The following is a 24,054-nucleotide window of genomic DNA, read 5'->3' on the forward strand; positions in this document are numbered from 1 at the left end:
ACACACACACACACACACAGACATACACACTGCGTTTATTGCATTCTCATCTCAAAACTTATAGATAGATATAGATATAGATATATAGATATGTATTTACTGTCACAACCCCTGGTATGCCTAAATATGGGAGGAGGCATACTGCTTCCTATCTCTATCTATTTGAAGATATGTAGATAGATATATATATGGAGTCGAACTCTGTGGCTTAGTGGTTAACACATCTGCCTAAGATGCAATACAGCACAGGTTCAATTCTTTGTAAGGGTATGGCTAGCTTTTGAGAGCTAAATAGCTTGAAATAGATCTATACTAGTCTCCCTTTATTTATTTATCAGCACAAATACAACATATATATATATGTGTGTGTGTGTGTGTGTGTGTGTGTGTGTGTGTTTGTGTGTGTATACACATATATATAGACACACACACACACACACACATACATACATACATATGATCTTCCTCCCAAATTTGGGCATACCGGGGGTTGTAACTTTAAATAGATTCCTTTCACCCAGGCTTGGCTGATAAGGAGTCAAACTCTGTAGCTTAGTGGTTAACACATCTGCCTAAGATGCAATACAGCACAGGTTCGATTCCAGTAAGGGTATGGCTAACTGATGAGAGCTAAATAGCTTGAAATAGATCTATACTAGTCTCCCTTTATTTATTTATCAGCACAAATACAACACACACACACACACACACACACACACATATTCAAACCATTAAACCTGTTCCATTGGAAGAAAAATATGTAAACACATTGCATTTTCTTTCCTTTGTGTCCTTATATTTCAGAAGATACCTGAGCAATCGACACCAGCATCTTCTCCATGGTTGCAATTATGAGTGAACCATCCTCTATGAGAACATTCCTCCAATCTGTTTTCAGTCCCTTTACAATTCACATCATCCATCGTTATGTTTCCTGAGCCTTGACCAAAGTGAGCCCTTCCCCATGCCTTGATTGCACTTCCACAACCGAGCTGCCTGCACACGACCTTTGCATCATTTGCATCCCAGGAGTCATCACAGATGGTCCCCCATAATCCATTGCGTAAGATTTCAATACGTCCCTCGCACGTATGTTTTCCATTGACCAGTCTTATAGATTTATCTGAGAAAGATGAATCAGAATCCATGTTTATGAATGTGAAACTGGAAATAATGAGGCATTTGATACTCCAAAGATGAGCAAACGATTTTTCAAAATGTTGCCAATTAATTAGGATTAGTATAAACTTATTTTATGAAAAACATAGAATATGTTATTTCATAGTATTCATAGTTCTTAGTATTCAACTTTAGAATTCTTATGCAGACTTACCAGGCAACTGAGTGTGAAATAGCATCATGTGAAATAGTTACATTAAAGAAAAGAAATAAAGCATAAAATCTATAATTAGGTTAATTATAGTAGAGCATAATTACTCCCAGTTTTGGGGTAACAGTACTACAGTTGATCACTAAAAATGATATATACTGGTAATTAGTGAAATTTTCTTTCCATCACAGTATAACGCTACAGGGGCAAAATATCCATAGAAAAAACATTTAACCTGTGGACATTTCTATACTAGTATTTGCAGAAGTAATATTAGCACATAACCTTTTAAAATTACTCATAAAGTCCATTTTCTTTACTGATATATCGTCATATTTGTGACTGAAATATGATCTTGTACTAAGTTTATATACAAGGAAAATTTCCCTCTGTCTCTCTCTCTCTGTGTGTATGTAAATACATGTATTTGTATACATGTATGTATGTATATATCTCTGTCTCTCTCTGTGTGTATTCAAAATTAATTAAAGAAGGTTCATATGGCAAGTATATAGTTCTCTGTCATGAAGAATGGACAGCTTTGATGCATCTATTTTAATATATCCTTTTGTAGGGCTATATAACATTCTTATTTAAAAAAATAAGATAGTTTATGTTTATTTTATAATTTGACAATAAATTAGTGCTGAAAAAGTATGGGAAGATACAAAATGTGAGTTGTCAGATATAACTTTAGTTATTTGTTTCATAAAATTCTGATATTGATTCATAGAATATTGTTAATCTTCTCTCATTTGATTGAGAATTACCTCTCCAAGGGGCTTATAACTCCCTCCCCCAAGTCTCCCTACATGTTCCTTCCATTGATCCTTGTCACTTGAAGTGCAATAAGTGACGAGAATATAACAATTACTAGATTACGTTTTTCATCACTCATCAGTGCATTCTTATAGAAAATAAAAGTGTGAATTTTCTTACGAGGGGCCACTTCTGGCGTGATGACTGTTTTGCTAGTTGTTTTGATAGGAGGTGGAGATGGAGTAGCTGGAGCTAAAAATGCACAAAAAAATCAGAACATATTTGTGAGATAATAACAATGAATACAGACACGAAGTACATTCTATATAGTACGCGAAATTGCCTAACTCCCCAGTATGAGACTGTGGATGATATCTTTAGTAGTAAAGGCCTTGTATATGTTCACTTACTAAGGATATAAAGGGCTTATATATAATCACTTACTAAGGAAGGATTTTGCATGCTAGACATTTACAATATTTATAATACAAAATAGCTGCTGTTGTGACTTTTTCTTTTTTAAAAAAAGAAAAAAAACACATAATCACTACTATAGATGTATAAATATTTATATGCTGACTCTGAAAACCACTTAGAGAGGACTGTCAATCACTGTAAAGCAGTATATGTCTAAGTACTATTGCTACACACACAAACACACACAAACACAAAATAGCTGTTGGTGGAGGGAAGCCCAATATAGTCTGATTTGGGGAAAACTATCCACAATTGGGCAAAACCGATTTAACAAATGCCTCACTTAACAACAGAAAATTGGGGCTCAGTTGTGGTTGTAAGTTGAGGACTACCTGTAAAAATGACAGTTACATAAACAAAAGCATCCTTTCAGTTTTTGAAACTTCAAAAGGAAGGACAAGGAAAAAAACACTGATTCAGTGGTGGGTTTCAAATTTTTTTAGAATCTCTTCTGTAGGTATAGCCGGCTTTGTGGGACTGGCTTGCCGGCCGTGTGACTGGGTGGGAGTGGCTTGCCAGCCATGTGACCAAGTGGGAGTGGCTTGGCAGTCATGTGACTGGGTGGGCGTGGCCAACTTGTAAAATGTGGTGAAACTCACTTAACAATGCTCTTGCTTAGGAACCAAAATGTTGGCCCAGAAACTCTGGCATTTGAAGCACGCAAGTCTTAAAGCTGTCAAGTTACAAGATCCTTGCACCCCTAACCCTTTAGAAAGAAAAACCCCGGGGGTGTTCAAACTTGACAGCTTTAAGACTTGTGGACTTCAACTCCCAGAATTCCTCCTCCAGTCATGTTGGCTCAGGAACTCTGGCATTGAAGTGTGCAAGTCTTAAAGCTGTCAAGTTACAAGATCCTTGCACCCCTAACCCTTTAGAAAAAAAACCCCAGGGATGTTCAAACTTGACAGCTTTAAGACTTTAAGGTTTAGATAGGACTCTTAGAGGCGGGCAGGGCGATTGGTGAGCCAGCCAATCAATGAGCGGTGGGTGGGGCCAGCATGGTGCGGACGGGCAGGGGGAGGGAGCTGGAACAGGTTCTAAACAGCATGGTAGATTTGTGGAACCTCTTCTATAGAAGAGGTTAGAACTGGCAGGAACCCACCCCTGCGCTGATTCCTCCCTAATTCAGTATAATAAGGGAGAGGAGACACATTCTCGTCAGGCTTTCAAGCTGAGCCGGGCAGGGCAAACATGGTGCAGATGGGCAGGGGGAGGGAGCTGGAATGTATCATATGTATCATATCATATATACGATCTTCCTCCCAAATTTGGGCATACCAGGGGTTGCAACTTTAAATAGATACCTTTCACCCTGGCTTGGCTGATAAGGAGTCGAACTCTGTAGCTTAGTAGTTAACACATCTGCCTAAGGTGCAATACAGCACAGGTTCGATTCCCAGTAAGGGTATGGCTAGCTGATGAGAGCTAAATAGCTTGAAATAGATCTATACTAGTCTCCCTTTATTTATTTATCAGCACAAATACAACATATATATATATGTTATATATGTTACACATACACACACACATACATACACACACACACATATATATACATATATACAAATATATACAAATATATACATATATACATACATACATACATACATATATATACATACATACATACATACATACATACATACATATATATTCAAAACATTAAACCTATTCCATTGGAAGAAAAATATGTAAACACATTGCATTTTCTTTCCTTTGTGTCCTTATATTTCAGAAGATACCTGAGCAATCGACACCAGCATCTTCTCCATGGTTGCAATTATGAGTGAACCATCCTCTATGAGAACATTCCTCCAATCTGTTTTCAGTCCCTTTACAAGTCACATCATCCATAGTTATGTTTCCTGAGCCTTGACCAAAATAAGCGCTTCCCCGTGCTCTGAGTGCTCTTCCACAACCGAGCTGCCTGCACACGACCTCTGCATCATTTAGATCCCAGGAGTCATCACAGACGGTCCCCCACAATCCATTGCGTAAGATTTCAATACGTCCCTCGCACGTATGACCTCCATTGACCAGTCTTATAGATTTATCTGAGAATGATGAATCAGAATCCATGTTTATGAATGTGAAACTGGAAATAATGAGGCATTTGATACTCCAAAGATGAGCAAACGATTTTTCAAAATGTTGCCAATTAATTAGGATTAGTATAAACTTATTTTATGAAAAACATAGAATATGTTATTTCATAGTAGTCATAGTTCTTAGTATTCAACTTTAGAAGTTTTATGCAGATTTACTAGGCAACTTTTCTGAGTGTGTAATAGCATCATCTGAAATAGTTACATTAAAGAAAAGAAACAAAGCATAAAATCTATAATTAGGTTAATTATAGTGGAGCATAATTACTCCCAGTTTTGGGGTAACAGTACTACAGTTGATCACTAAAAATGATATATGGTAATTAGTGAAATTTTCTTTCCCTCACAGTATAACGCTACAGGGGCAAAATATCCAGAGAAAAAACATTTAACCTGTGGACATTTCTAACGGTATTTCTATACTAGTATTTGCAGAACTAATATTAGCACATAACCTTTTAAAATTACTCATAAAGTCCATTTTCTTTACTGATATATCTTCATATTTGTGACTGAAATATGATCTTGTACTAAGTTTATATACAAGGAAAATTTCCCTCTGTCTCTCTCTCTGTTTGTATGTAAATACATGTATTTGTATACATGTATGTATGTATATATCTCTGTCTCTCTCTGTGTGTATTCAAAATTAATTAAAGAAGGTTCATATGGCAAGTATATAGTTCTCTGTCATGAAGAATGGACAGCTTTGATGCATCTATTTTAATATATCCTTTTGTAGGGCTATATAACATCCTTATTTAAAAAAAATAAGATAGTTTATGTTTATTTTATAATTTGACAATAAATTAGTGCTGAAAAAGTATGGGAAGATACAAAATGTGTGTTGTCAGATATAACCTTAGTTATTTGTTTCATAGAATTCTGACATTGATTCATAGAATATTGTTAATCTTCTCTCATTTGATTGAGAATTACTTCCCCAAGGGCCTTATAACTCCCTCCCCCAAACTACATGTTCCTTCCATTGATCCTTGTCACTTGAAGTGCAATAAGCGACGTGAATATAACAATTACTAGATTACGTTTTTCATCACTCATCAGTGCATTCTTATAGAAAATAAAAGTGTGAATTTTCTTACTAGGGGCCACTTCTGGCGTGATGACTGTTTTGCTAGTTGTTTTGATAGGAGGTGGAGGTGGAGTAGCTGGAGCTAAAAATGCACAAAAAAATCAGAACATATTTGTGAGATAATAACAATGAATACAGGCACGAAGTAAATTGTATACAGTACGTGAAATTGCCTAACTCCCCAGTATGAGACTGTGGATGATATCTTTAATAGTAAAGGCCTTGTATATGTTCGCTTACTAAAGATATAAAGGGCTTATATATAATCACTTACTAAGGAAGGATTTTGCATGCTAGACATTTACAGTGTTTATAATACAAAATAGCTGCTGTTGTAACTTAATAAAGTCTTTTCCCCCCAGTGTGTGAAACAATCCTGAAAATGGACGAATGATCAGCCTGGTGGGATTTCCTCTGGACCAAGATTTCTTTAACTACCAATAAGGGAACCATGTTCCTTTCATTTGTGTGACTCTCCCAGGTTAGGCAAAGTCTTAGTATCACCCCACAAGATCCTCCATGCTACAATGCTTTGCAAGAAGCCTCAGGAGCAGCTGGGAGACAGGGCTGCAATCACTTTGCTGTTTAAATAGCAGCCATTTGGATTTTATTTTTTAAACAGATAATATGTAGTGCATATTACTCTTAATCAGTTTGTGGGATTATTATCTTTATTAAGCTAAAAGAAGCTTTTACACCTTTTTGAAGATCTGTCTCATTTCTGAGACTTCCTTATTGGTAAATGACAGGGAAGAGGGTTGTTGGAGACAAGTTAAAATAAGGAAGAATGAAGGTGTTGTTTTTTTTAAAACTTTGATGGAAAACATAAGACTATAACAATCCTGTGGTTTTATTTACTTTATTTTTTGTGCTCTGCAGCTTTGGATTTAGTTGTGGGTGGCTGAAAGTTTTCAATTTGTATAAATTCTGATTGGCCAGGAAGCATTAACCAATGTATTAAAAAAATTATTCCTTGACCACAAGAGGGTGTTAAGAACATGGGGAAAAATTGTTGCTTTTATCAGATTGCCAGAGTATGCTTGAGAAGTATTTAAATAAAACAATCCACTTTATAGTTCAATTATGGTCTAAAAATGTTAGAAAAGCAAGAGGAATGAACTATTCAAGTAATTGGAATAATGATGACTAATTCAAAGGTGCCATTAAGTGTAGATAGTTATCAAATCACTGAGGAAATTTCTCAAGTACCAGACAATGCAAATAATTTAACTGCAATTCTTGGAATATAAATCTGGTACTACTCTCTATTATGATCATGGTTTAATTACAAGCCTTCCAGTATAGTTGAAAGAAAAGTTGCAAGTAAATCTACAATTCTCAAGAAAACAAGCGTGGGATTTTTTTCTTCATAGATACTAACAAGGTGGGCAATACTTTGAGAAAAAGAAGTTTATAATTGCTTGATAGTTATTGCACAGAAGAAAAATATTTTATTCTATAAGGACGAGATAGTGGGAGTGACTTAATGGGTAATTGGAATTAAAATGGATTTTTACTGATCTGATATATGTAATAGAAAGACAGGTCTCTTGTATGAATTTGTTTTTTATTTGTTTCACAGATTTCTGATATTGATTTTCTAGTGAATAGACTCTCTCAGTTGAGAATTACTTCTCTGACTGGCTCCAACACTTCTTTAAACCCCCTGATGTTCCTTCCATTGTTTCTTGATACGTGAAGTGCAATAAGTGATGTTAATATAACAATTACTAGACTAAATTTTTCATCACTCATCAGTGCATGATTATAGAAAATAAAAGGGTGGATTTTCTTACTTGTGGCCTTTTCTGATGAGTGAGTTAATATGATAGCAGTTGGACTTGGAGAAGTTGGAACTAAAAATGGACAAAAACAGTCAGAGCATATCTGTGAAATAATAGCACTGAAGCCAGGCAAAGTAATAAATACCGTAATCTGTCCGACTCTTCAGCTTAACACTGCAGGGATATCTTTAGTAGTAAACTGCTTATATATGATCACTTAGTTTCCAATCAAGGATTTTTGCATACTAGAGATTTACATTATTTATAATACGAAACAGCCACTGTCATAACTTAATAAAGTCTTTTTTTCCTCAAAAATATATCCTCAATCAATGATAGTTAGATTAGTCTTTGAGATGATAGCCACATCCATGGAGCCAATAGTTTCACTGAACTTCTAGATGTAGAAAGATCAATGGTGAACAAGCTAATTATTATTTTTAAAGAAAAAAAATCCAATTGGAAGTTATGACACCTATCATTTATACTTAACAGTTTATTAAAAAGTTATGTTTGGAATGGAAAAAAAGAAATTTGCTACTCACGAGCGCTAGTCTCTCCAATAACACCTATTCCTAAAGAAAGGAAATTTAAAGGTCACTCCTATTGCTTTTACCATTCTTCCATTTATCCAGTCATATATTTCAGTGAGTAATTTATAAAAATTAGAGTAACTATCTCTTTATCACATTTAGAATCATCCTCATCATCTATTTACAGTCAGACAATAGATATCTGTCAATAATACATATAACTCCAGAGAACACCAAAAAGGTAATGAACAAATCCATTTTTTCTGATTGAATTAATTGTTCCTATAGAAGCACCAGTGGTGGTTTGCAGGCGGTACACCCCGGTACGGGCATACCGGAACCTGCTCGGAACACCGGGTACCGTTCCGGTACGGTGCTCCAGAGGGCCCGCCTGCTCATTACCTGTCCTTTAAAGCCTTCTGCGCTTCTGTGCATGTGCATGGTGTACATCGCCTGCGTGACACTCCACCGAGCAACTATAGCAATAGCAGTTAGACTTATATACCGCTTCATAGGGCTTTCAGCCCTCTCTAAGCGGTTTACAGAGTCAGCATATCGCCCCCCAACAACAATCCGGGTCCTCATTTTACCCACCTCGGAAGGATGGAAGGCTGAGTCAACCTTGAGCCGGTGAGATTTGAACACCCGAACTGCAGAACTGCAGTCAGCTGAAGTAGCCTGCAGTGCTGCATTTAACCACTGTGCCACCTCGGCTCTGGAGCATCATGGAGGCTTGCAAAGGCGTCGCTGGAAAGTAAGATGCATGCACGCACTGTGTGAATGCGCACGCATGCCAGGTGCGTTCATGTGGAGGACACCGGGCCCCGTTGCAACGGGATCCGGAACCCACCACTGAGATGCACACACACACTTTTAAAGTCTGTTTTAAAAGGGAAACCTTTACTATTAATTCCTGAAAAGCAATGTGTATTCTACTGTATATTTCTATAAATTTCTGGCAACACGTGTGCCCCCAGGAGAGCTTTCTCCTATTCTGACCTATTGATGGAATTTGACAATCATTAACTAGGCAAATATCAAATGGCCAATCATCAAGTCATTTAGAACGGGCAGCATAATAAGACATGTGGCTATTTCTTCCGTAAGGAAGAGGCATCTTCATATTGCAGTTATTGATGTCTTCCGTAACACGCATGGTGAAACAAAGTTGCCCATGTGCTACTCAGAGATTGCGTTAGTTGATGGGAAGGTGGTGTGAATAATTTTCTGAAGAGTCAATATCATTAAAAAGGGGGTGGGGTGGAGGAAGAGGGTGTGCTAAGATCTTTTAGAAGATCAATATTAAAGATACACTACTTCATTTTTAATAATCAAATTAGATCAAATATTGCAGTAAGGAGGGACAGCATCTAAGACCAGATAATGCCATTTCTTCAGGAAGATTGAAGATTATCCAGAAGGGTCATGGGGTTATAGACCCATTATTGATGCTTGATTAGAACCAGGATTTAAAACAGCAAAGCCTTATGTATACCCTGAGACAAACTGCTACAGATTCTAGATATAACAGAGAATTAGGCTGTCTGTAGCAGGGGTGGGTTTCAACCGGTTCACGACGGTCCCCGCGAACCGGCTGGTCGGCGAACCCGGAAGTAAGTAACTTCCGGGAACGGCGAAGGGCCCACCCGCCCGCCCGCGCTCCTTACCAGTCTTTGAAGGCTTCTGCGCTTCCACGCAGGCGCATTGCACATACAGCGCCTGCGCGATTCTCCGTGAGCAGCTGGATGGCACATACAGTGCCTGCGCGAGTCTCCGCGAGCAGCTGGAGCATCGCGCAGGTGCTAAGACGCATGCGTGAACTGTGCGTGTGCACGAGAACGCCGCCGGCCCCTTTCCAACCGAACCGGTTGGAACGGGATTAGCAACCCACCCCTGGTCTGTAGCGTATATTTTCTTAGCTATCGGATGAACTGCTTTGTTATAAAGAGAAGTAAAAAATGAGAAATGAATGTGCCACACATTTGCCACTTGGTTGTTTCCAGGAAAATTCCAAACCAACAAAAGGTATCTTCACATAGAAGCAAGGTTTGATGCCCCACCAAATCCAGCCATGCATTGACATAACAAGAGGACCAAATGCAATTCATATCCAACAAACAATTAAGAAAAGTAAAATGAAGATTGACTCAGCCTTCCATCTTTCTGAGATCAGTAAAATGAGGATCCAGATTTTTTCGGCCAATATGTAAATAATGCTGACTTTGTAAACCACCCAGAGAATGCTGTAAAGCACTATGGGGCAATATATACTATAAGTCTAAGTGCTATTGCTAAAGAAAGAAATACTTTTTCATTACTGAATATTTCATTAACAGTCTGTGGTTTAATACCCAACTAAGTATTTCTGATTATGAGGAGAGAGATACTCTAGGATTTTTTCTGGCAAAAAAATATTTCTTCTATGAGGGTGTTTTTAATCAGCTATTTAAAGGACAAAAGGTATCATTTACACACAGTAACTAACCAGAAAGAATTGGTTTTAAGACATGAAAAAGGGGTTATGAAACTTACCACTTGTTTCTTCAAGACGAGCTGTTCAGGAAATAAAATTAAATAAAATTATATGTAAATAATATCACTTGTATTAATTGTCAATGCTATTTATAACCAGTCATTGAAATCTGGTGTGATTACAATTAAAATGTGACAGTGAGCTGAATTTTGTCAAAAACATCACGAGGGTCAATGTAAAGGCAGAATGGAAGGAAGGAAAGAGAGAAAAATAAAATAACAAAGGCAGAAATATGGTCACATTTCCCAATTTAGAACATTCCCACAAAATAGGAATCCAATGCCCTGTATTTTCCATATGTGATTTTGTTTTGGGATTGGAATAATGAAGGAGGAGTGGTCCTGAAATAGACATCTCAGTACACATACAGTAACTACACAGTAATGTGCATCTGAATGATTGGCAGTTAAAACTCATTTACTCCTCAGAGTAAAATGGCAGACTTTCCTAACATGGATTTCTCCAAATGGAATAGGGCTGAAGTTCCCAGAAGCAAGATAAATTCAGAGTTCTGTAATATTGTTAAAATCTCTGGACTAAGGGTCATGCTTGAGAGCCGAGGTGGCGCAGTGGTTAGGGTGCAGTACTGCAGGCCACTTCAGCTGACTGTTATCTGCAGTTCGGCAGTTCTAATCTCACTGGCTCAAGGTTGACTCAGCCTTCCATCCTTCCGAGGTGGGTGAAATGAGGACCCAGACTGTGGGGGCGATATGCTGACTCTGTAAACCGCTTAGAGAGGGCTGAAAGCCCTATGAAGCGGTATATAAGTGCTATTGCTATTGCTATTGAGACCCTGTTCTATTTTAACCTTCTTGAATTGTATACATTGTTTTTCATTACTGAGCAAAAAGTAAACCCGACAATTTAGGTTTCATCACACAGTCAGCCTGAATTTGGCATTTTTGTCTACCTTTTGAATCCTTTCCAAGGACTTGGCATAGGCAGATGTGGATGTTCGATTGTGTTCCAGATATTGTTGCAGGATATACGCTGTTCCAAGTTAAGGTGTCTTTTGTAGTTGACTGATGATGAATTTGCTCCAGTTGGTTTGGGATTGCATCCAAGCGATTTACTACTACTGGTTACAAGGGGTGGGTTCCGGTAGTCACTACTGCTGGTTTTCTCATGACCGGGTGGCACGCACACACGTACTTGATGCACACTGTGCGCGTATGCACAGTGCAATAAAAATTGCTCTGTGCATGCGCAGAAGCAAAAAACAAGATGGCCACGCATACAGCGGCACCCGGAGAACCAGTTCGGGGGCGTGGCAGGCCTGGGTCACTGCCGGTTGACCCAGGCTGTCAAACCACTACCAATTCAGTCAAACTGGTCCAAACTGGTAGGAATCCACCCCTGTTGCTTTCTACGTTTGCTTTCTTTTGCCATAGTCCTTCTATTATTATTTAGTTGATTATTTAGTTTCGTTTACTTTATTATTTGCAAACAATAATTTTTAAACTTCTTGGAAAAAATTATAGATTGAGAGTATAAACTTACTTGTGAGGTCAGCTATTGGCAATGGAGTTGTGTAAGCCGCTGATAAGAAAAATATATATATATCAGTCTTTGTCCAATACCCTTAGATAGTAGTTATGAGTTATTTGGAAAAATAATGAAGGTGGTGATACAAATAAATAAACAAATCTCAGTTGTTTTATCTGTTTTTCAATTGCTTTTCTACCAATAGCCATAGAAGGTCCTTCTAATTTGTTGTTTTCTAAGTGCTTAAGCTTACTAACTTTAAGATATATGGAGTTCAGCACGCTGGCCTGGGAATTCTGGGACTTGATGTCCAGACATCTTAAAAGTTGAAAAACACAGCTCGGAAGGGCAGAACCATTATACTGAATAAAATAATTTCAAAAGGACTACAATTAGCATAGATAAATTGTGAAAACATTCCTGTCCATTGGGAATGAGAGTTTTATAAGACTATAAAGAAACAAAGGAAGACACTTTCAGTTTAGGGGTTTATAAGATTCCTTTGATGAGACACGTGTGATTCTACATAATGAAGAGGTGAAGGTGATGTTGATGAAGGTGACAATTAAGAAGCAATAAATACATAAATAAAAAGAAAAGAAACATCCCCCCTCAAATGGCATACACTATAAAGCACTAGGTCTTTTTCTGCCATCAGTTTTCTATCTTTCTATGACTGACTGCAGCATATCTGCAGATTGAGATTGTTTCAAAAGCAATCTCACAAAAAGACTATTGGCTACCCAGTGATTTATAAAACTGTTGTCATGGAGAGTTTAGCCAGAAAGCAAACGGGGGGAAGGATACTCCTTGACATTACTATGGTCCACTACCCTATAGCATCAGGTTGCATTTTCTGGGGTGGTGAATAAAGCATTCAACTGCAATTATGCTTTGCTTGTTTTAAGGACTAATTAGCCCAAGAATTCTCCTCAGAAATAACAGTCATATTGGATTTCAGATTTTGGATGCTTCGTTTTTTGTGGTATAGGGCCATGCGAAGTATATAAAAAAATCCCAGCGCTAATATATTTTTGAACCAAATGCACGCAGCACTCAAAACAACCCTCCGAGCAAACTGGACTTCCAATTGGCTTGGAGGGGTTGTTTTGACTGCTCTGAAGGCTTCAGGGAAGCCTCCTGAAGATCCCTGAGCGCTTAAAACGACCCTCCCCTCTGAGGACCCAGACTGTGGGGGCGATATGCTGACTCTGTAAACCGCTTAGAGAGGGCTGAAAGTCCTATGAAGCGGTATATAAGTCTAACTGCTATTGCTAAACCGGAAGTGACTTCCGGTTTGCTCGGAGGGTCATTTTGATCGCTCCGGAGGCTTCAGGGAAGCCTCCTGAAGGTCCCTGAAGCCTCCAGAGGGTATCCGGGGGGGCGGGGGGAAGGCTGTTTTCGCCCTCTTCAGGTTCCTATAAAGCCTCTGGTCGCGCATTGCATTATGGGTGCAGCATGCCTGCACACGACCCCCCCTGCACTCCCCCACGCGAGGCAAAAAGGGTTCGCCATCGCTGCACTAGACAGTTCTCACTGTCAAGAAATTTCTCCTTAATTCTAGGTTGCTTCTGTCCTTGATTAGTTTCCATTTTGTCCTGCTTCTTGTCCTGCCTTCTGGTGCTTTGGAGAATAGCTTGACTTCCTGTTCTTGTGGTTACCCCTTAGATATTGGAACACTGCTATCATGTTATCCCTAGTTCTTCTTTTCATTAAACAGGGTCAGTAGCAGAGGTGAAATGCTACCGGTTCTGCCCTGTTTGCTGGAACCGGTAGTAACAAATGTTTCTGGTTCCCCGAACCGGTAATAAAAAAATGCTTTTAAAAAGTAAGCAAAAGGTTCCCATGATCGCGTAGCGCAGCTGATTGTCACAGCTGATGGACTTTTTTTTTAAAAAAAAAAACCTTTTTAAAAGCATTTTTACTATCTCTTCACCCAACTGGTAGGAAAAAATGCTTTAATTCTTTTTAAAAAAGATTCCGACTATCAGCTGTTTGACAATCAGCTGTGCAGGGTGGGGGGAATGTTGGAACCCTTCCCCTCTTTTTTTTTGCTTTTTAGAAGCATTTTTATTACCTATTAAGCCTAACCATGACTCTGTGAGGTTCCTGCTTGTTGCAAGGTGCCATTTCGTGTGAAGTCCAGCTGCTTTTGCATTGTGTGTAAGTCAGTTGGGTAGCTTTTGTGTTATTTTTGTGTAAAGAGTGAAAGTTGGTTTTTGATCTCTTTGTGGCTCTGTGAGGTTCCTGCTTGTTGTTGCAGGGACCATTTTGTGTCCTTTTGCATTGTGTGTGAGTCAGTTGTGTGGCTTTTGTGTTATTTGTGAAGTGTGAAAGTTGGTTTTTGGTCTCTTTGTGGCTCTGTGAGGTTCCTGCTTGTTGTTGCAGGGACCATTTTGTGTGCTTTTGCATTGTGTGTGAGTCAGTTGTGTGGCTTTTGTGTTATTTGTGAAGTGTGAAAGTTGGTTTTTGAGTCACATGACCATGACCACCAAGCCACGCCCAGCCAGTCACATGACCACCAAGCCATGCCTACCAAGCCACGCCCACAGAACCCCTAGGGAAAGTTTTTAGATTTCACCACTGATCAGTAGCATGCTTACCTCCTACATCATAAAATGCAATGAAGCCTTGACCTTCTGTATTAGAATGTCTGTATAGTAGCAAGGTCATCAGGCCTGAATAAGAGTAAAACGTCTTTTCTCCTTTGCATATTTTCCCAAGAAGGGTTGATGTCTGTGGCTCTCCCTCATAGACAGCAATATATTCAGTAGCACAGTCTAAGCTGAAGAGGAAAAAATACACAAAAATAATCATAGACCGGGCAACAGAGTGTCATTAAAGGGAAACACTCATGCAAAAAAGCCAATAAAACAGCAGGGATTGAAATGGCTGAATGAGATTTGAAAGAAAAATGCTTACTTTATATAATCAAGCTTTATTCTTATTGGATAGTACTCAGGGGAGTTAATTCTCCAGACACAAGTTTGCATTCTATTGCCTGCAGCATAATATGGGCCAAAAAATGAACCTGAAGCATCCGAAAACGAGCCACCACATCCAGGTTCAGCTATCAAAAACAAAACAAAAACAGTAGAATGTCATATTTCACCATATATTAAATTATACAATATTTATTGTACAACTATAAATTTTATGGTGAAAATGTATACATTAGCTTAATTTAAGAATGGCGAATTTAATTTAATGTTAATTGATTAGTATTTTGGCTTCTGTATATATTTAGTGAAATGTATCATATCTAATACCACTTAGCAAAACAACAAGTACCAGCTGCACTATCCTCTAAAGCTGTTCCTATCAGCACAGAGGGTTTTGTAATCTCATGTTTCATTTAAAAAAAATCTTATTTATTTATTTATTTATTTATTTATTTATTTATTTATTTATTTATTTATTTATTTATTTATTTATTAGACTTATATACCGCTTCATAGGGCTTTCAGCCCTCTCTAAGCGGTTTACAATTTATTTTTTTAGCAAATTGAGTCAGCAACTTACCCCCACAGTCCGGGTCCTCATTTCATCCACCTCGGAAGGATGGAAGGCTGAGTCGACCTTGAGCCGGTGAGATTTGAACGGCTGAACTGCAGATCACAGTCAGCTAAAGTGGCCTGCAGTACTGCACCCTAATCACTACGCCACCTCGGCTCACTTATTGTTTCTTATGCCTTACAATCTTGGTCACTTCGGTCTCATGATAATCAGCACAAGCAGAAAGTTTACATAGACCGAAATATAATACAATGAAATCATTAGGACACAGCTATAAGAAGTAAAAGTGTGCCTTTTCCCATGTAAGTTTTGTTTTCTGTGAAGACCAAGCATTAGGCGTAATTGTATTGATCAAAGATTTTGCAATATCTTATAATATTGCCTATATTAGCTATATTTGATTGTCCTGTTTTGAAATACAAAATTCACGCTATTGGCAACACAGCAAAAGACTGGTGGAATGAAAAATGCCTGGAAGCAAGGAAACTCAAGGCATTCTGCCATTGGTACTTTTTAACAAATTAAAAATTTGCAAATAAAGCTCACATACACCTTGTGGATATTTGCATGTCAATTCCTTGCTGGGGAATTATTGTTCTAAAAAGTGTTCCACAAGATTGGCATAGCCAAAACTAATTTTCCGAATTATGCTACGTAGATGTTCTACTTACCTGTTGCAGAAACATCAGATGGCATGGGAGTTACTCCTTTAAAAAGAAGGGGAAAAGAGGAAAAAAGATAAAGATGAATTATTTTGCTATTACCTCAAATGTTGTGGAAAGTGTGTCTTGGATTAGTTTGATCATATTATGGCGTTTGTGTGTGTGTGTACATGACTTTTAGGGAGTGAACCATTAGAAGGGCAGCATAAATTTCTCTTCACTAAAACTCCTCTTGCTGGTCTATCATAAGCAGAGCACTAAAAGCTTTGAAGAAGACTTACACAAATACACTTGACCTTGGAACCTTTATCACCTGGATTAAAAGCTCATGAATGTGATGTATTTAGAAAGTAGAAGGCAGGAGGAAAGAACTGAATATTTGAATTTCGTAATCTGTTTAATCTCAAACAATTATTTTCCCATTTATCCTGGCAGCACCTGAATGACAGTGATTCATTCCCAACCCTTTAACCTGGTCAGATTTCTCAAGGCTAAGGGGAAACAATGAAGAGTGTTTATATTTTGCAATGTCCTTCCTTCTGTACCTACTTCACAAGGTTCATATCTTTAAAGAAAAATTATGGCATTGAATCAATTCCATTAGAAGAACAGCACTTACCAGATACTGTAGATGCTGCAGAAAGAAAAGAGAAAAAACTTATTTAATATGAGCAAACACATTGTTATGCCCTGGTCCCTTTCTTCTGTACCTACTTCACAAGGTTTAAAGAAAATTTGTGACATCGAATCAATTCCATTAGTAGAAGAACAACACTTACCAGACACTGTAAATTCTAGGGGAAAATATTTAATATAAGCAAACACACTGCTACATTTTTGGAGATCATGTCCCAGTTCAACCTATTTCATTGTATTGATTTTGTACAATGACAATAAAGACTATACTAAGTACTGTAACACTATCATTTCTGTCATCCAACCTTAACATTTCCCCTTTATTTATTTCCTGCCCTTTATTTAGCTATTTATTCTTCTTATTAGCATCCAGCCAGAATCCAAAGTGAGGCTTGTATAATCTGAAAAAAATTAATGGAATTCTAAGCAATGCTTATAAATATTGGGACATATATATTGGCTACCCTTTAATCACTTGTGTACTGGAAGTCAATCTCTTGATTGCATAGATATTCTTCTCAGATCAATATTCTGCAATAGCTTGAGTAATAAGTAAACTCAATCCAGGCTGGAAAACAAAATGGTATTTGGTAGGAGCTAATACTTCAATTTTCAATTTCAATTTTAATGGTTTTGTATGCCGCCCAATCCCGGAGGACTCCGGGCGGCTTACACAAAAACAGTTTAAAAAAAAAGAAAATATTAAAAAATCTAAAATATAAGACAGAACGAATTAAAAAAGGACACAACATGCACTCATTCTTAATAGGGCTGAAGGTCAATCAAGATCAGCAGCCCCAGGCCTGCCGGAACAGCCAGGTCTTAACAGACTTTTGGAAGGCCGAGAGAGTGGGGAAGGTCCGTATCTCAGGGGGTAGATCATTTCAGAGGACCGGGGCAGCTACAGAGAAGGCCCTCCCCCGAGGAGCCACCAGACGACATTGTGCAGTCGATGGCACCCAGAGAAGGCCCACCCTGTGAGATCTTATTGGGCGCTGGGAGGTATGTTGCAGGAGGTGGTCACGGAGATATCCAGGTCCTAGGCCATGTAGGGCTTTAAACGTAATAACTAGCACCTTGAAGCGTGTTCGGAGACCAATAGGGAGCCTGTGCAGCTCACGGAGGATAGGTGTAACATGGGTGTATCTAGGTACACCCAATATCGCTCGCGCGGCTGCATTCTGGACCAATACTGACTGTATTATTGTGAGGAATTTAGACTAATCTACTTTACTTCTAGATATAGAACAATTATCTACTACCTTTGAGCTACAGGAATCAACATATGTATACTTTCTGATGTCCCTGGCATACTACACCATAATCTAAAGCATTTTGAAAAGATAGAAATGATTATATTCACACAAGACATATATATATACCAAACTTTACAATATTGCTTTCTTCATTGTGTAAATACAAACTCACATATTGAGAATGATAGCTGAACATTTCCAAATTAAACATTTGGTTGATTATAGTGTGAGATTTGTTTTATACCAAATAAGGCATGTATCAATCCACTTTGAATCTTGCTAATGACTATTAACTAATAAATTGTTTTTTGGCTTTATATCCTAGTGTTTAAATATACATATGATGTTTTGCATATGATATCTATTGTACCAGGTGTGTCAAACTCGCAGCCCATGGAACGGATGTGTCACACGCTGGCCACGGCCACACCTGATTTAGCGAAGGGAGGAAAAGTTGCAGTATGTCATGTGATGACGCTATAATGATGCGTGTTTGACATCCCTATATCAGCATATATTATAGGAATTATAAACCTATCCTGTAAATAGTAATAAATGAATGAGTCCTTGCTATTAAGAAAGACACAGAATTTAGGTAAAATACTCTTCTCCTATCTAGCATAATATTTCTGATTGAAATGATTGGAATGTTTATTCAAAGATATTTAGATGGATACTGAGTTGAAGAAGCTTATGGCATTTCAATTTACAATAAAATCAGAATTGGTAAATATCCATGAAAAAGCAATACACATTTCTGAAATGTGTACCACTTTTGTTCTATTAACTTGACTTCATTTGTCTTTTAACCATTCTTACAATATATCTTGAATAAAATAAAAAGAATATAGAATGTCACATAATTAACTTTAATTTCAAATTCTAAAATGGGGCCAAATCATTCTAAGAGGTTTTCATTCCTGGATTCATTATCTTTACACAGCAATTCTTAAGGCATCAGCCTTAACCATATTTCATCAGATCTATTGAATGGGGCACCAACAGCATGGTATTCATCCAACCCCAAGTAGCTTCATGGAAGTTCATTCTTCACATTGTAAGAAGAAATCAGAATGTGGTAGTGCAGAATCAAAATATAATATACGTGCAACAAGCTGTGCTTAAATCTGCTATTAAGCTAGGAAAACCTCTAGCCTTATAATGGCTTTTTTATTATATGAAAGTGGAAAAGCTACCCTGATTATATCTTATGCTGAAGATATATTTCTCAGAAATGTTCTTTTAGGGAAAATATGATGGATTGAGTAGTCTGTGGCTCCTGCTGATAGAATCACAAAACTGAGACAATAATTAAAGCAAACAAGTTAGTCGGGCCTATCTTGTCCTTCTGCTTTCAGTGAAATTCACAACTTAATGCCATTCAAGTGTCTCAATTCAATTTCTGCTACTTAGCTATTTCTAAGTAAGTAAAGTTCTGGTTCAATTATGACTAACATTAGCTAATTATCGAGTCCACTCCTAACCTGTAGACCAAATTTTATAGTCCGACTGATGAAATAGGTTTCAATAAATCATAAGTGTCCCAGACAGTTAGGAGACTTTAGCTGATTTTGGAAACTCATAGTCAGAACCTGTCCAGTACTTGGATAGGGGTTACCTGTTAATCCTATGGCTTTTAGCTAGATTAGGAAGGGAAGGAGATCTCAGAAAGAAATATCCATAATGGTCCCAAGAAAACTACAGTAGACTACATTGTAGTCATTGCTTTAAAATATTTAAATAGTCTGTTTTTCAGTTCTTCATTATTATTTAGCTCATTTCCAACCTTGTATAAGGAGATAATGAAATAAGTATGCCTTTCAAGGGTCCTTGGTACACTCTGAGCACTGATAAACACTCTGAGCACTGATGTTGTTACCTAGTTTGGCTAATAAATCATCTGCAAGAAAGCAACCAAGCTCAGAGAGCCCCAAGGACCCTTCATTTCAACCCTCAGCTACAAATATTCTCCTTTGTTGGTACCAAGTATCTCTTTGCCCACATCAAACCCTGCATATTACCTGTGGCTGAAGGTAGCAGCACCCAAAGAAAAATCAGTGTGTGATCCATCTCGGGGGAAGATTCCAAGAATTTAGAACAGTAATCCTGTGGCAGGGATCACCTGTGAATATATACAGTTCAGAATCTGAAACTTGATCTGCATTTTTTTCTCAACAGTTCAGATGAAAAGGAAGTGATCTGGAAATAACTTCAAGATGACAAACAATATGTGTTAAACTGTGCCAACTTTATAGGTGCATACAAATTGTATTTTCCTTATCTTTTAATATCTATACTTGTTTAATACTCTATATTGTTTAGTGTGTAAACAGTCTTGAAAATGAAGCCCAGATTTGTCATCCTGTTTCCTCTTTCTTTTTGTAAGAGATATTTTCCAGGAAGAAAGCAGGCAGAAATCTATGGATTTGAGGTGATATCAAATGAATTGCAACCAGGGCCGCATTTAGATGAAAAGAGGCCCTAGGCTATTCCACTTATGAGGCCCTTTCACCTCCCATTTTTAAGTTTGTAAATTGCATGAGATATATAGCTGGCCTCCCAACGGAGGGCGGCTCTGCTCTGCGGCAAAGGCAGCGAGGCCAGCCGCCTCCCCTGCTGCGCTCAGCTGCCCGGCTCGGCCCCCTCGACCTCACCTGCCTGGCCGCTGGTGGGCTCCATGTCGACGGGGTGGCTACTGGGAGCGGCCATGCCTCTCGCCTGACCGCCAGTGCTGGGAACGTGGGCGGGCTCCCCAACTGCCACGGCGCTGGAACGATCTTAACCAATACATTTTATGTTTGTTTATTAGTCATATGCGTAGAATTTCTCCTTATTTTCGGTTCAGTGTTTTAGTGTTCACTGTTTTTAGAATAGTGTAATTTTAATTTTGCTAACAATTTGAATGTAGGCCCCGCTTGATCTTGAGGCCCTAGTTAGCTGAAGCCTAGTTAGCCTATAGGAAAATCCGGCACTGATTGCAACAGAATACCATAAATCCTCCTAACTACTATGTATATATGAAAACATTCTCCATATCAAAGGTGATTATAAAATGGTGGCATGTTTGGAAGAGACCACATCTTAAGAGGACATTTTCCTTCAGCTGCATCATAGAATGTGACTCCTGACATTACTTCAGTATGTTCAAAGGGAAATTGGTTTTCTCTCTTTAAATTTACAAAATACTCCAATCAGTATTACAAACCATTTCTGATATTTTAGGGTCTTTCATATTTATTTGGTGAAAACGCATGAGAATTTGCAAAGATTCTCCCAGATTCACCTCAAGTAGATCATTTTCATACCTCATTGAGGCTGCATTCTGTATAACTCCTGCTTAGGCATTAGAACCTAACAGGATTTCTGGAATTATACACACCAAGGAGCAGAGTAATGCACGTTCTCCCCACATCCCTGTCCTATCTCAGAGGTAGCAATAGAATTAGGTATTTTGGCTGCTAGCAAAATCAAGGTTATAATACACCCACAAGAATTTGAAGGCAGAGATTGAACCCAAGATTGTTTGCACACAGGTTTCCGCACACACGGGAAGTAACTCTGCTGTGGTTCTAGAAGCAATGCATGGTGAAAAACAGAAAGTTCTCCTTTGGGTTTAAGTGAGATTTTTGAGTGTGTGCCTTCCTGGCTAAAAGTATTCTTACACGGTTAGTCTGAGAGTTTAGAGAAAAGGCTTCAGTGAGTGAGTGAGTAAATAAATACAGTAAACAAATAAAGTTTACAAAACATGATCAAATACTATTTGATCCAACATTGGCTGTTGGCAATTGAGCATTTATAAAACCAGAGTTCCTGGGATATGATTTAACTCTAGCTGCCACCAAATATGGGAGTTCATTCAGGAGCATATACTTATATTACTATATTTCTGGTTTAAACACTCAAATGCCTATGCTGTCTGAGTTTAACAACTTTTCACTGAGACCTTGTGTTTCACTGTAATCTGACCCTGAACCATCCTTTGCAGAGTTCCCAGAACTGACTTTATACATGATACCTGAGGTCTTCTTTCAATGAGATTCTTCTGGGGATGTATCAGAGTCACCAGAATTTCTAAGCTCCTCCAAGAGCAGAATTCACCACAGCAAATGTGGACATGTATGCAATCCATACTAAGCTGGTTGACAGTTGCCCAAGTTCAATATCCTATTCAGGCTGATGATATGTATACAATCCCATAGATAAAACTTGTATTACTTGTATTTTAAAAGTGTATCATTTCATTCTTCCCCATATTTGATCTTATCTAAGAGAGCAAACTATGGAGAAATAGTAATCAGTACCAATAGAATAAATCAAATATTTATTTCAGTCCTTGTTCCTTGTATCCTTGTATAGGTAGAACACACCGAGAATACTGCATCCAGTTTTGGTCACCACACTATAAAAAAGATGTTGAGACTCTAGAAACAGTGCAGAGGAGAGTAACCAGGATGATTAGGGGACTGGAGATTAAAACATATTGTCAGCCTCTGCTTTACTGCTGCTTCGGCTGCCATTGAAACGGGGAGGGGGGGGCATGGTATTTGGGAAGGGAATCATTATGTGCTGGAGGAAGATTCTAGACACTGATCTGACCATCTTACTGCACATGTGGAGGAAGGGAGTTTCCCGCTAAGGTTAACTGTCCAGCATTCCATCCTGGTGATGTTTTTTGAAGATATCTCCCACCTGACAGTTGGGTGCATTATAATTGGACTATGAACGGGGGTTCCAAGGGGAGGAGATTGAATTATACATGATACTCTTTGCTTTCGTGCCTAATTAACCAGATTCAGCTTAGCTTCGCAACTGTTCATTTGTAATTAGTAAAAGTACACTTAATTTCAAACAAATGGAGTTGAGTGGTTTCTTTCCTGGTTATTAAATGAAGTCGCACCTGACACATATGAAGAACGGTTACAGGAAGTGGACATGGCTAGTCTAGTGAAAAGAAGGACCAAGGGAGAATGTCAGAGTTCCAAATAGCATCCAAAAGTAAATCAGAGTCCGAGGCAAAGGTTTCCTCAAAGTTCCAATTTATTAAGAGAGCCATGTTGGCACATCTGGGAAAACCCGAATCTGAAAGCTTCCAGGTTTTCCCACCCAGTTGAAAGTTCAAGATCCTGCCCCAATACCCACAAATCCATCACATGGTCCAATCTTCCTCTGTCGCCAAGACAGAGTCCACCCATCCAGTTCTGGCCAGGTGCAGAGACAAAGGATGACCTTGAGTTTCTAAAATAATGTTGTTATGACTACATATCACCCAACTCCATATAATCCCCCTCCTATTTTCCCACAATAGAAAATGAATAGTAGAAATAGCAGCGTTTCTATATTTGAGGGGCTGCCACAGAGAGGAGGGGGTCAAGCTATTTTCCAAAGCACCTGAAGGCCAGACAAGGAATAATGGATGGAAACTGACCAAAGAGAAATTCAACCTAGAAATAAGGAGGAACTTTCTGACAGTGAGAACAATTAACCAATGGAACAGTTTACCCTCGGAGGTTTTGGGACCTTCATCACTTGAGACTTTCAAGAAGAGGTTGGGCTGCCGTTTATCAAAAATGGTGTAGGGTCTCCTGCTTGAGTGGGGGGGTTGGACTAGATGACCTATAAGGTCCCTTCTAACTCTGTTATCTGTTATCTGTATCTATCCATTTTTATTTTTTAAAATAAATTTATAAATTTTATTTACAGGTTATAAAAAACTCAAGGTGCCAAGCATCAGAGTATATTGGACTATTTCACTGACGTATATACAGATATATTGATGATATATGATAGATAGATAGGTAGGTAGGTAGGTAGGTAGGTAGGTAGGTAGGTAGATAGATAGATAGATAGATAGATAGATAGATAGATAGATAGATAGATAGATAGAT

The 24,054-nt window shown here is 38.2% G+C and overlaps 1 protein-coding gene across 1 annotated transcript in view; it reads right to left on the reverse strand.

The window, feature by feature from the left end:
- The window catches only part of LOC116514128 (deleted in malignant brain tumors 1 protein-like), an 83,642-nt gene that overhangs the window by 9,557 nt on the left and 50,031 nt on the right, over positions 1–24,054 (reverse strand). The window contains exons 20-33 of the mRNA XM_032225587.1: positions 22,185–22,248; positions 20,191–20,275; positions 16,897–16,911; positions 16,287–16,322; positions 15,022–15,169; positions 14,703–14,884; positions 12,115–12,153; positions 10,614–10,634; positions 8,094–8,123; positions 7,561–7,620; positions 5,775–5,846; positions 4,309–4,620; positions 2,270–2,341; positions 812–1,123 (exon numbers count right to left, since the gene is read on the reverse strand). Coding sequence (XP_032081478.1) covers positions 812–1,123; positions 2,270–2,341; positions 4,309–4,620; positions 5,775–5,846; positions 7,561–7,620; positions 8,094–8,123; positions 10,614–10,634; positions 12,115–12,153; positions 14,703–14,884; positions 15,022–15,169; positions 16,287–16,322; positions 16,897–16,911; positions 20,191–20,275; positions 22,185–22,248 — 1,448 coding nt within the window. The remainder of the gene's footprint in view (positions 1–811; positions 1,124–2,269; positions 2,342–4,308; positions 4,621–5,774; positions 5,847–7,560; positions 7,621–8,093; positions 8,124–10,613; positions 10,635–12,114; positions 12,154–14,702; positions 14,885–15,021; positions 15,170–16,286; positions 16,323–16,896; positions 16,912–20,190; positions 20,276–22,184; positions 22,249–24,054) is intronic.

This window comes from Thamnophis elegans, chromosome 10 (genome assembly GCF_009769535.1).
Source record: "Thamnophis elegans isolate rThaEle1 chromosome 10, rThaEle1.pri, whole genome shotgun sequence".
Taxonomy (NCBI): domain Eukaryota; kingdom Metazoa; phylum Chordata; class Lepidosauria; order Squamata; family Colubridae; genus Thamnophis; species Thamnophis elegans.